At 39.3% G+C, this 12,401-nt stretch overlaps 2 protein-coding genes across 3 annotated transcripts; both read left to right on the plus strand.

The window, feature by feature from the left end:
• Nucleotides 1-411: 411 nt before the first annotated feature.
• On the plus strand, nt 412-5,227 carry LOC122670604 (pyridoxal reductase, chloroplastic). Of its 2 annotated transcripts, none has more exons than XM_043867547.1 (8): nt 412-567; nt 674-902; nt 1,410-1,503; nt 2,352-2,501; nt 2,641-2,743; nt 3,682-3,833; nt 3,972-4,065; nt 5,011-5,227. In XM_043867547.1, exons 1-8 carry the CDS (start codon nt 433-435, stop codon nt 5,194-5,196), a joined length of 1,143 nt encoding a protein of 380 aa, XP_043723482.1. In that variant the 5' UTR covers nt 412-432; the 3' UTR covers nt 5,197-5,227. The 2 variants fall into 2 exon arrangements, with proteins under 2 accessions (XP_043723482.1, XP_043723488.1); XM_043867553.1 differs by having other exon boundaries at nt 2,352-2,475; nt 2,642-2,743.
• Nucleotides 5,228-6,851: 1,624 nt separating this feature from the next.
• LOC122670620 (uncharacterized membrane protein At1g16860-like) lies at nt 6,852-10,401 on the plus strand. Its single transcript, XM_043867564.1, has 5 exons — nt 6,852-7,228; nt 7,497-7,652; nt 9,370-9,581; nt 9,657-9,873; nt 10,048-10,401. The coding sequence occupies exons 1-4, from the start codon at nt 6,920-6,922 to the stop codon at nt 9,841-9,843; spliced, it is 864 nt and encodes a 287-aa protein (XP_043723499.1). The 5' UTR covers nt 6,852-6,919; the 3' UTR covers nt 9,844-9,873; nt 10,048-10,401.
• Nucleotides 10,402-12,401: the final 2,000 nt, after the last annotated feature.

Here is a 12,401-nt window from a genome sequence, read left to right on the forward strand (position 1 = left end):
CTTTGTAAAGAACGACATGCATAGTTTAGGTCTTGTACCAAGTATATATGACCTCAGATAAAGTTTATTGAAAGACAATGATCCATATAGCAGACCCCATTTAGCTAAGATTCTCTTAATTTGCTGGGCGACTGTGCTTCTTTTCTCTTACTTTCATTTTTCAATTTTTTTTAGACCTCATTTTTTTTCCTATTTTGTTTTGTTTGGATACATGTGCATGTGCAGGTGAACTCTCTCCTTAAAGTCACGGGCCTGATTCGTTCATTAGTAGAGCTGACTGGGCCAGGCCCAACGTTTTCCTTTAGTTGAAGAAAGCGAGTGGTTTGGGTGGCATGGGCTATCTATGGCCCAATCTTGAAGTAACGCTAAAGTTTGCCAATCCGCATTCGCCGTTACAGTGAGGAGAGGAGCGAAAACCGAAAATAGTTGGTAATGGCTTTCTATACGACGACGCCCACAGCTTGCCTAAGCCGTTGCAGTGCTTCAGAAGGGACTCTTCTTCCCTCACCAGCTTTCAGAGCACTAAAACTTCCACGCTTAAGACCTCTAATCTGGCCATGGGAGAAGGTAACTCGTGTCTTGTAGCTCTCGAAGCTGTGAAATCTGCTTCCAACTCTTAATTGCGCTCCGTCTCTCTCCTTTTTTTTTTTAAAGCTTGGTCCACTGCTTGCAGGTGAAGATGGGCTCGCTGATGGTTTCTCCGATGGGGTTCGGGACGTGGGCTTGGGGGAATCAGCTACTGTGGGGTTATCAGAAAGAAATGGACGGCGACCTTCAAGCCGTATTCAATCTTGCGGTCGAGAATGGGATCAATCTCTTCGATACAGCAGACTCGTATGGGACCGGGAGATTAAATGGACAAAGCGAAAAGCTTCTTGGCAAGTTCATCCGTGAATTTCCAGGTTAGAAGAGTACCCGCCCTGGTGTTTTTTCCATTCTTAATCCAACTTTGTAAACCAGTTTCTTTTGCAGAATGTGTTCTGAGAATCAATAATGCATTTCCGTTCAATTCGGTTATGAGAGATTGGGCTTGGGTTTTGGATAAGAAATTTATGGAAGCTGTAAGGTTCATCTAACTAGATGTGAAGTAAAATGAAGTTTTTTATTGGTAAGATGAATGGAAATTAAGGAAAAGGGGGTGTTTGGAAATAAAATTAATGTAACCAGCATGAGAGAATTGAGAAACATGAAGCAGGAGTCCAACTGATGTCTTGATGGTTTTCTTCTTGAACAACATCCCTTCCCTTTGAGTTGTATCCCTCCTCTTTGCCATGTGTTGAACCAATGGAAAGATATACTGCCAGACCTTTTTTCAACCCTAGCAGATTTTAAGCGATAATGGACATTATTTGAGAATGTTTTGCACAAGTGTAGAAATCTGCAATCTAACTGTACTCATATATTTGCAGGACGAGAGGGTGTACGAGATGGCATTGTGATTGCTACAAAGTTTGCCGCTTATCCTTGGCGCTTGACGCCTGGGCAGTTCGTAAAAGCTTGCGAGTAATACTAACCTCATTTTTCTTCTGTTTTTTGATTACATACTTATGCTTTGTCCTTGTGTACTGTTTTTTGTTTGTGTGGGTTTTTTTTTTTAAAAAAAAATTATTTCCAAACAGACCATCTTGCTTTGAATCTGTGGTCCATCTCAATTGTATGGTTCCTTGTATTGAATTTTTCATATTGTATTTTCAGCTGTTAAACTAGTGAGAGGCTGATGTAGCCAGAGTCAAGATGTTGAATTTAAAAGAGGTGTGGGTTGTGTTATGTTTTTTTGCTGCAATTTTACCACATGCAGGATAACGGGTAACAACATACCCATGAAGTTTTGAGTGACAATTGATCTGCCTGTGGCAGATAAATACGCCCAAAGGCATTTTTTGTGGTGGATTGGGTTAGCTTGTGGCCCAGATTTGAACATCTACTGCTATTATATCAGTGGTTTAGGCAGTTTTCAGCTGGCCTATTTAGGTAATGAGAGGTGGACCAACACAGATGTTCAGAGGACATAGCACCTGGCTTGAATAAATGCCTAAAGTTATACAGGCAGTCATTTTGTTAATCTGATTCGAGACCCTTGTGCAACCTGATTGACCTGACCTGCTTCTTCCTGGTTTGATGTCCTGATCAGTGGCAAAAGTTTGCATCTGTTTCTCTATGTTGATTTGCTATAAGGTTTAAGGAGAACATACCTTGTTTCTAGAACATAAAATAATCTTCTCTGCGGGGCTCAAGAACATAAAATCAAGCTGGCTGAATATTATCCACCCATTTCCAATTTTCCTTTCATATGAAAAAGTAGCTAGATGTGAGCTCTTGTTTTTGCCTGAATCATGATATGTGCTTTTCAGATCTTCTTTGGAGCGGTTAGAAATTGAGAAAATTGGAATAGCACAACTGCATTGGTCGACTGCAAACTATGCTCCTTTGCAGGAGTTGGCTCTTTGGGATGGTCTAGTTGCAATGTATGAGAAGGTTATTTGGATTTATCCTGTAGTGGTAGAACCAATATTTGTTAATAGAATGAGGATTATTGCTGTAAACTTGTCTTGGTCAATATAGTTTCATTGTTTTTGTCTATGAGGAAATTGAGGTACATGCATTGAACGATTTTATATTCATGGTGATGGAAAACATGCAGGGCCTAGTGCGAGCTGTTGGTGTGAGCAATTATGGACCAAAACAGCTTGTAAAGATCCACAATTACCTCAAAACCCGAGGTGTGACCCTCTCCTCAGCTCAGGTACGTCAGTACAATTTCTCATTGGTGTTTGCAGGATCAGCAGCAATAATTCTTATTAAGATAGGAAAAAATAGCTGGACAAGGGTGGTAGGGAAAGAATGAAATGTACCAGGGCCCAAATTAAATCTGTACTGTCACAATTTAAGCTCTCTGTATCCTGTTTCCACAAAAGGGTCTGCCTTAATATATCTGACCTAGGGGTTAATTTAATCAGACAGTGGCACCTTTTGATTAACAATATATGATGCTTTCCAAATTTTCCTCCTTGAATCTAATAGTTCAAGTTCGCCAATTTCTTTGCGTCTGCATAATGGTCCTGAAACATAATGGACAGTCTTCCTGTCATTATTGGTAAACAGTTCCTGATACAAGATGAGACCACATGCATCAGCCATTGGAAATCAACCTTTTTGCATTTTTCATTAAGGAGACTCCAACCTGATTTGACCACTTGGGCTACTTGCAGTAAAATAGTTGCCACCCTGATTCCTTTACAATATTGTTCTGATGACCCCCCGTCCTATTGAAGTTTTAAGGATGAGTGCCCAAGTAGTCACCTACCATTTTTATTTTCTTGATCAATAAAAGTTTCCTTCTCGAGGCATCAAACAATTTCTTTAAGATTATTCAGTTATTAAGATTTTATCTTCGAACTTGTATGTTTTGCAAATCCTTCACGCAACCCAAGCCCATAACCTTAGAATAGGGCATGACTTAATTATCTGGTGCAATACACCTTCATTGTACGTACTAACTAAATACTTTATGTCAAACCTAGCAGAGTCTGAAATTTTTTATGCATTAGGACATTTTTAAATAACTTATCGTTTGTTTAGCTATGTTCTGGGCGCTAGGTACTTGACATGTGCATTGTTTACAGGATGATGTCTCATAAAGATTGGAGATGTTATTCTAATATTGCACAAGACTAATTGTAGGTGCAATTCTCTTTGCTGAGTATGGGGGAGAAGCAGATGCAAATCAAGGATATATGTGATTCTCTTGGTATCCGTTTGATTTCATATAGTCCTCTAGGTCTGGGAATGCTTACTGGCAAATACACAGCTTCCAATCTTCCACGTGGGCCACGGTACTGGAATTTCCTTCTCCCTGACCATGCTGTAGGATAATGAGTAATCAATGGTGAAATTGTATAAGGTATCAGTTACTGTTTAATCACAAATTTTTTTTTGCCCTCTCTGTTACTTTGGTTTTCACCTTTGTACAGGGCTTTGCTATTTGGCCAAATTCTACCAGGTTTGGAGCCTTTACTGCATTCACTAAGAGAAATTGCAGAAAGGAGGAGTAAAACTATACCACAGGTATTTCTCTTATTTTTGCTAATACTTTTTTATCAAGAACTCGGAGTACTATCTGTGCTAGCCAATTTTTCATGCCACATGATATATTATCCTCCATATCTAACCAGGAAATGTCTTTTGATTCTTTAATGGATGATAATTCAGCATTCCAACAAAGATCAAAAGTTCAATTAGGCTAATTCCTTTTTGGTTCACAAATTATTTTATCCGGAGAAGCTTGAACCTAGCCTTTCTACTAATCACGATATTCATGGTCAAAGTTAATCATTTCAGCTCCCTCATGGGTAGATGTGAGGAAAAATTAGGTCAATGGATGAATGGTACACCATGGATGATTTAAATTATTTTCCCTAGGCAGAAGATATGTTTGCTTGTAATAATCTGATAGAATATGACTCAGGCTTGTAGTATTATTTTAGAGGGCGGGCCTTGGTGTAACGGTAAGGTTGCTCCATGGTGACCAAGTGGTCACGGGTTTGAGCCTGGAAACAGCCTTTCTGTGAAAGCAGGGGTAGGGCTGCGTACATTATGACCCTCCCCAAACCCCGTAGTGGCGGGAGCCTCTTGCACTGAGTACGCCCTTTTTTTTTTTTGGGACCCAAATCATATGTAAGTTCTTGCCAAGTCCAGTATACTACAAAGAGGTTGCACATGTCCAGTATAGAAGTAAAGTCACCATTAAGGATATTTGTAACATAATTTGAAGTTATTGCTATATATATATATATATATATATATATATATATATATATATATATATTGCTATAGCTATCTTGGGGGGAAAAGGATAAAAGTTTCAGTATTTATACTCTATAATGTGAGTGATTGAGTTGGAGGAGCTCCTTCTGTAATATTGCAGCAGAACTCTCTCTCTCTCTCTCTAATATTTGTGAACATCTCTGCAGCATGTGTTCTTTGGCTCATGGAGTTGCATCTTGTGGGCAGGTAGCAATAAACTGGTGCATCTGCAAGGGTACTATTCCAATACCTGGAGTGAAGACGGTGAAACAAGTGGAGGAAAATTTGGGCGCTCTTGGTTGGCGTCTCAGTTCAGATGAGATATGTCAGTTGGAATATGCAGCACAGGAGTCTCCACGGAAGATGATCCAAAATATATTTCAGACCAACTGAATATTCATTCCCATCTTATAATGTTATCAGATTGCTCTCACACACTCTCTCCTCCCTGATCATGTGGGTTCATGTATATTAATCGCGAGGCATATTTTCTTATTGAGTTTGTTGGCTGGGCATAGAGATGTCAAATTACATGCGAGCGGTGTTTGGATCCTCTGCCTAAACAAAAAAAAAAGGAAAAAGGAAAAAGGTTGTCTGAGGCTCTGAGCCAACCATGGTGTAACTTCTCCTCTGTCTCTCTCTTCTTCACATGAAATGATGAAATGATCTCTCTATCCTTTGTATAAAAAATCATTTTGTCGCTTCTCATTGGTGCACTCTTTTATGCGGCTTGCTTATAGAACCATATGATGCATTAGTATTCTTAGGAAAGGAAAATGGTATTCCAACATTTGCATTGTGTACTGCATTACTATCCCAATCAACCATCTATCGATGGTTCAAGTAAGCAAATTGGCTTCCATGGATTTTAATTCCAATTTAATGGGAATCATTTGGAATCAATCTGAACCCTAGAAATTAAATACGATTGATCAATTCCGATCCAATCAAACTGAAATTGGGGATTTGATTTCGAATTTTAAAAATGCCATCAAATTGAGTTATAATGAAATTACATTCTAGCTATAATTTTTCAGGAATGATGCTAAGGCTCTCTTTGTGGTGTGATTTTTTTTCACTTTCTCTCTTCCTTAACACTTTTTTCTTTTCCTTGCCTGCATATGAACCATGGTAGATTCCATTCCACAAGGGCCAGCATGAAATCTTCTGCCCAAAAATTTTAAGGCAATTAGTTTCTTTCAGCTGTAATTTGTTCATCAAAACTTACCCCACCAAACAAAAATTGGTCAAGGTGTTTTGTTTTATATATCTCATTGGTCAGATTCTAATATGAAGCAAGGAAAGCATCTTCGCACAAATCTTAGGTAAGTGCGAAAATCCCATTTCTTATCAAAAAAAAAAATTGCGAAAATCCCATTAAAGTGAATGGCATTCTTTTGATCTTATGAAGCTTCAAGTTTATACTTGTTTGAGTCTTTTTGTAGTTAAAGATTTTAATCAATAAGATGGAAGTAGGGTTCTGTGTCACATTGATCCACCCCACCTTTAAAAGACCTTAAATATTCGTTGCGTTGTACTTTCTCAAATACAACACCATTATCTGAGCCGTGTATTACGGCGTTACCCTCAGGCCTCAGGATCTTAAAAATCAGATTGGATCGGTTGGCATCGGCTATCCCCATTCCTGAATCCTGATTCCTCCCCTCATTCCGGCCTGGGCCGATTCTACAGAAAAACCAAACCCTAGATGCCTTAAATTACCAATTCTAGGCTGATCTAGACTGATCCAGGCCATTGTTTTAAGAAAACCATGAACGGATCGATCTCGGCCGATTCCGATTCCAATTTTGGATGTTCGGGAGAAACTGATCCGGATCAGAATTGGAAGAGACCGATTCGAATCCGGTTCAAGTTTGACCCTGGTTACCCTACCCGGCTACCCACCCCTACAAGTATTTCAGCTATATCGTGTCGCCAACAGTGCTGGCCCTGGGTCGTACTTGTACAGAGTTATTCCCTTCTCGTTCTTCCGCTGTCAACTATTGACTAGTCACTCTTCATTGACTCACTTTGTACGCACTAGTCCCTCTTTCTCTCTTCCTCCCTCTCCCTCTCTCTCTCTCTCTCTCGGACTCTTTAGATTGTAGTCTCAGTGATGAACGACCTCACTGAGGCTCTCAGAGAACGGCATTGTTATAGCTGCAAGCCTATTCCAGCTTCTGTTTTTTGCGTTCTCGTCCCTCTATTCTTTCTAGGTCTTACTGTCTCAATCTTCATCTTAGTTGTCGTTCACAACGGATTCTTCTTCGCATTTCTCCTCGTGCTTTCATCTCTGGTTCTTGCTTTCCTGGCTTGGAACACGCTCAACTGGAGGAAGAACAGCGCCATACTTCTCTTCCTCGACTCTTTCCCCGATTCGGACCTTCGTACTGCTAGGCACGGCCAGCTCGTTAAGCTCACTGGGGTAAGAGTGTAAAACGATTCTTGCCTCCGCAATTCCCCTAACCATCCGACATCCGACTGCTTTTAGTTTCTAGGGTTTCTTATTGTATGTTTTCTTTGTCACTACTAGGCTTTATGGTTGAGGAAACCCCCATTGTTTCATAAATTTCTTGTGTATGTTACAATCGTTATTAATAGATGTCTTGCAAATCATATATGCATATCTTGTGCTTCGAAAATTTTCCTTGATGACCAAGGACCAGTTCCTAATCTTGTTCTTTTGATTTCAGTTTGCTTCGTGTGGAAGTATCCCTCTGGAATCATCATATGAAAAGGTTCCTAGATGTATTTATACATCCACCCTTTTGTATGAATATAGAGGATTCCATTTGAAGGCAGCTAGTGCAAACCACAAATGCTTGCAGTGGACTTTAGCTTATTCAGAGGTGTGGAAATTCTTTTATCACCATTGTGAAAAATCTTGCCTTTTGGTTCTAGAAAAATCTTTTAAAATCTAATCTATTCTTGGATGTCTGCTGAAATTTCATCATTAAGCATAATATGATTCATGCAATACTACATTGTCTGATAATTGCTTACTAAGGAAGAAATTTCATTGCAAGAAGTATCATAGTCTGAACATATGTTAAACAAAGTTGTGACTTGACAAGTTCTTGGAATTTCTTCTGATGTTGCAATCTGTTATTTCATTTCTTATATGTAAGAGCATTAAGCTCTTAACATTTAATAGTTTTTTGATATTTGACCTTCATCTGTAGTTACTTTGTTAGATCAACACTTACAAATTTGTTCCTACAGTCACATTAACAGAAAATGGGGTGAGACTGGTGAGAGGTATATAAAAGGCAGGTTATTGCCTCTATCCATTACCTCCTTTTGGATGTATGTGTACCCATGGATTTGACATGATACTTTGGGTTTTCAAGTTGATTAGATGATTTGCCCTAGTTGATTGGTAACAAGTATCTGAGCTTTTGTGAATTTCTCTAAAGCTTCTTCACAGAGGAGAAAGAGTTTATGGGATATGCTTTCCCATCTTGATTATACTCCTATTTCTGCTTCTACTCTGCCCTTGCTCAGTTACTCCATATTCCTATTGGATTAAATACTTACGAAAACCCACCTTAAAGGTTGGTTTTGAGATTATTGAACATAAAAAGTATTTAACGAATAATATTCTTAACATCAGTATTATAAAGTTATGAACACTTACTGAGATCCGCAAAACTGATCTATGGCTATAAGGAATCTGAAAAAATGAAAATCAGAAACATCTATCTATCGAAGTAAGGCTGAAGTGTGATTAATCACTTGAAGACAGAGGTTGTCTCCTCAGTGGTTGAAACCTCTTGATGCATTAGAGTCTAGGTGGCATCCAATATACAGCATCCGAAGAGCTTGTGATAAGCCTACATCAGCAAGTATCATGGCCTATGGTGAACCACTCAATATATTACCTGATTCTGAAAACTCAAAAAGAAGATAAAGATGAAGAGATATTACTCTTGATATATAGAGTCCAAATATATGAATTGTGTTTCTTTGAAGAGCTCAACCTATTCGAAAGTGAAAAGGTTGCCTCTGTAGGATTATGGTCATTCCCTTTTGGAACACTTGAGAAGCATTTTAGACATCACAAGTTCAAAATCGATCTTGACAAGTTTTGGATAATGTATAATTTCTATGAAATTCATAAAAATATCCACTCATCCAGTTCAATGTGCTTTTTATTTTTGTTTTGGGCCATTTCTGAGAGTTGATATTTTCAAAGATCTAAACCATTAATGGCAATGTCCTCTGTTAATCACCTTTCCATATTTTAGGCATAAAAAATGCATGTAGCTCAAATGGTTGACATTCTGCACTGCACCTGTGAGATCAGAGGTTCAAATGCAGGTTTCCATAATTTTAAGCATCCTTATATACTGGTCTATGGCTTTAAAGTTGTGTGACAATGCCCTAGGGATGAAAAGATTTTGAAATTCCAAAATCTCCATTATGCAGAAGTGTAAAGAAAATGAAGTAGGAACAAGTATATGGAGTTGCAATATGCAAGTTTCTTTTTGTGACTGTCATAGGATGCCCCAATGGTTAATATGTATTAGGGAGCCACTAACATGTTGGAACTTTATCCTTGTCCAGAGGTTCTCAACCGATTTTTACATCACTGATATAAAGTCTGGAATGAGTGCACTGGTAAAAGCTGGTTATGGTTCTAAGGTCACTCCCTTGATTGTTGAGAACACACTCGTTAATACTACAGATGGGCACAATATTTTGTCCTCCTACCTCAAAAAATGGTTAGCAGAGAGGAATCTCTCAACTGAAGCTCGTCTGCTACATCTAAAGGAAGGGTACTGCACTATTTATAGACCTCCATACATTTTCAAATGGCTACTACTCTAGAGCTTATTTAGCTGATTTGACAGGTACATAAAGGAAGGAAGCTATGTGACTGTCATGGGAGTGTTGCATAGAGACAACAATATTGTCATGATTCTTCAGCCACATCAAATTATATCTACAGGCTGTCATTGGAGAAAGCTTCTCCTCCCAGTCGACTTTGATGGGTTGATCCTGAGAGTTCTTCGAACAACTAGCTGTTTGACTAACTGATATTCTGTTGAAGCCCCTCAAAGACAATTGGTGAGTCCTTAGTTCACTCTTTAGAAATATGCACAAGTCATAACAGTTAAAAGTAGGAAATCAACTTCTACATGATTGAAGAACTGCCCCTCTAGACCTTGCTCTCGTTATTTAATTTAATTTAATTTAATTTATTGTGTTTTTACTCTCTCTCACATTTCTGAGTGGAAGCAGCCTCTTCCTAGAAGGGAATGTCATCGTAAAAGAAGACAATTGAACCTGCTATACATGCTAAAGGAGAGGAAAGTAACAAGAAGAGTTGAAGGTGAAGAAAAACAATTGTAGATGATCATAGGCTAGTAGTGTGTGCTAGGAAACCTTAGCTCTGGAATGGTTGAAGAATGGACAGTCTGCCTATTCTTTGATATCCTCAACCATTCCAATAATTTGTTCTCAAGACCCGTAACATAGTAGCATCTCAGCCATACAAGGACTTTGTGAAGCAGTAGCTCGACTGGTTGGAGAGAATTGATTGTGTGTAGCTTCCGGCCTAGAAGACTAACAAAGGTAATAGTTGGACATTGATCCCACATGGGTACATGCAGAAGCAGATTCACCTCACCTGCCTGATGTTGTATGTCGAGGATTGCTGATCCTTTCATTTGATTTCTGCTTCAAATAGGTCGTAGGGGGATACCCTGCTTCCTTCTCATTTTTTCTATTCGATTCTTATCTTTATCTTCTCTTTCCATTATCTTTTCCTTCTATTCGATTCTTATCTTTATCTTCTCTTTCCATTATCTTTTCCTTCTTCCTATTCGTAGTTCATTTTTTCTACCACTATTTTACTGTCTGGTTATTTAAATATTACCATCATAACCGAGTTTCCCCACAATTACCAAAGCTTAATTACATAAGTGATAAGCTTATTCTCCCAAACAACCAAAATTACCATAGTCTAGACATTTGTCATCCTATTTCGTCCTAGAAATCAAGAAAACCCATTGAAACCCTCTAGTTTAGTAGTAACTGAATTTCCGCAGTCCATATCCTTCTTCCACTTTTCTTTCAAATTCCTAGGTTTTCATTGAGAAATCACCTAATTGAAACTTTCAATAGGGAAAAAGATCTCTGTCCGGGAGTGTGGCCTACGCCAGTGAGTCTATCTTATGTGAAAAGACAACCTTACCCCCTTGTTTTAAGGAGGAGAGAGATAGACACATGGGAATACTAGCGTAGGCCACAAGAAAACTGCTTCCCCTTTCAATATTACTAATCTGCCGGACCTACACGGCTGAATTGATTGATATTCCATTCATCCCTTATAATTATCGGGACTGAATTTTTCTCGGATATTCATCATATTTGTGTGTTGGGGGGGGGGTATTATGAGATCAAAGTGATGGGTTTCCCTTCCCCTCTCTGCACTGGGGGCGTAGGATGTGTCCAGACACATGGGGTGGGTGAAATGACCGCCCCACTCCCAGAATGACTGAAATGATTGTCCCGTCCCATCTCATGTGTCTAGAGGATTTGGGTCCTCTATAGCACGACATGGTGTGTAGCGCATCATCCGATGGCCCACAGTGCTCTGCACTAGGGGTGTAGGATGCGCCCAGACACATGGGGTGGGTGAAATGACCACCCCACCCCCTGAATGACCGGAATGATCGTCCCATCCCACCCCACCCGATGTGTCTGGGGGATTTGAGTCTTCTGTAGCATGACATGGTGTGTAGTACACCATCCGATGGCCCACGATACTTGGGCATGCAGCCCAACACACAGGTAGGGTGTTGGGCTGCATGCCCAAGCACTGTAGACCGTTGGATATGCGCTACATACCATGTCATGAGCCCAATACTCTGTCTGGTGCAGCTTGCGTCCCTATGCGCTCCCTGGCAGAGAATATCGTCTCAATTATTAATTATTAATGGGCCCATTATTAAAAGTTTCTTTACACTGGTAGGTGCAGAGTTTTTTTTTTTTTTTTTTTTTTTTTTTTTTTTCCTTCTGATAAACACCCAAATTTGTACATCATGGAATGTGATTTGACATTTTCAACTATATTGATTCTTAATAATGTAGTGATTTTTGTTTTTTAGTAGAAATAATAATGGCGTGAATGAGACACATCAAATTGAAGATTGTCGACACCATCTCATACGAATTTTTATCACTTCCAATTCGCTATCCTTTCCAATTCCCTCTAATCCCTCACATAAGAGCAGAAATGATCACCCTATCCCACCTTGGACAATGGGTAAGGTGGTCATTTTTGCTCCTATGTGAGGGATTGAAGGGAATTGGAACGGGCTGGAATTAGAGGTGATAACTATTCTATCTCATACCCAATGTCATGGCACACTCTCCCATAGTGTTTGTGCACCTTCTTTCCACACCATCATAAATTTTTAAATGACAGAAATGATCACCCTACCCCACCTTGGACAATGGGTAAGATGGTCATTTTTGCTCCTATGTGAGGGATTGGAGGGAATTGGAACGGGCTGGAATTAGAGGTGATAACGATTCTATCTCATACCCAATGTCATGGCACACTCTCCCATAGTGTTCGTGCACCTTTC

This window comes from Telopea speciosissima, chromosome 1 (genome assembly GCF_018873765.1).
Source record: "Telopea speciosissima isolate NSW1024214 ecotype Mountain lineage chromosome 1, Tspe_v1, whole genome shotgun sequence".
In the NCBI taxonomy this organism is placed as follows: Eukaryota; Viridiplantae; Streptophyta; class Magnoliopsida; order Proteales; family Proteaceae; genus Telopea; species Telopea speciosissima.

Coding starts and splice junctions, on each gene's coding strand:
- LOC122670604 (XM_043867547.1), top strand. CDS start 433: ATGGCTTTCTATACGACGACGCCCACAGCTTGCCTAAGCCGTTGCAGT. Junction 2,744..3,681: donor TGACCCTCTCCTCAGCTCAG/GTACGTCAGTAC, acceptor GACTAATTGTAG/GTGCAATTCTCTTTGCTGAG. Junction 3,834..3,971: donor AATCTTCCACGTGGGCCACG/GTACTGGAATTT, acceptor ACCTTTGTACAG/GGCTTTGCTATTTGGCCAAA.
- LOC122670620 (XM_043867564.1), top strand. CDS start 6,920: ATGAACGACCTCACTGAGGCTCTCAGAGAACGGCATTGTTATAGCTGC. Junction 7,229..7,496: donor AGCTCGTTAAGCTCACTGGG/GTAAGAGTGTAA, acceptor TTTTGATTTCAG/TTTGCTTCGTGTGGAAGTAT. Junction 7,653..9,369: donor GGACTTTAGCTTATTCAGAG/GTGTGGAAATTC, acceptor ATCCTTGTCCAG/AGGTTCTCAACCGATTTTTA.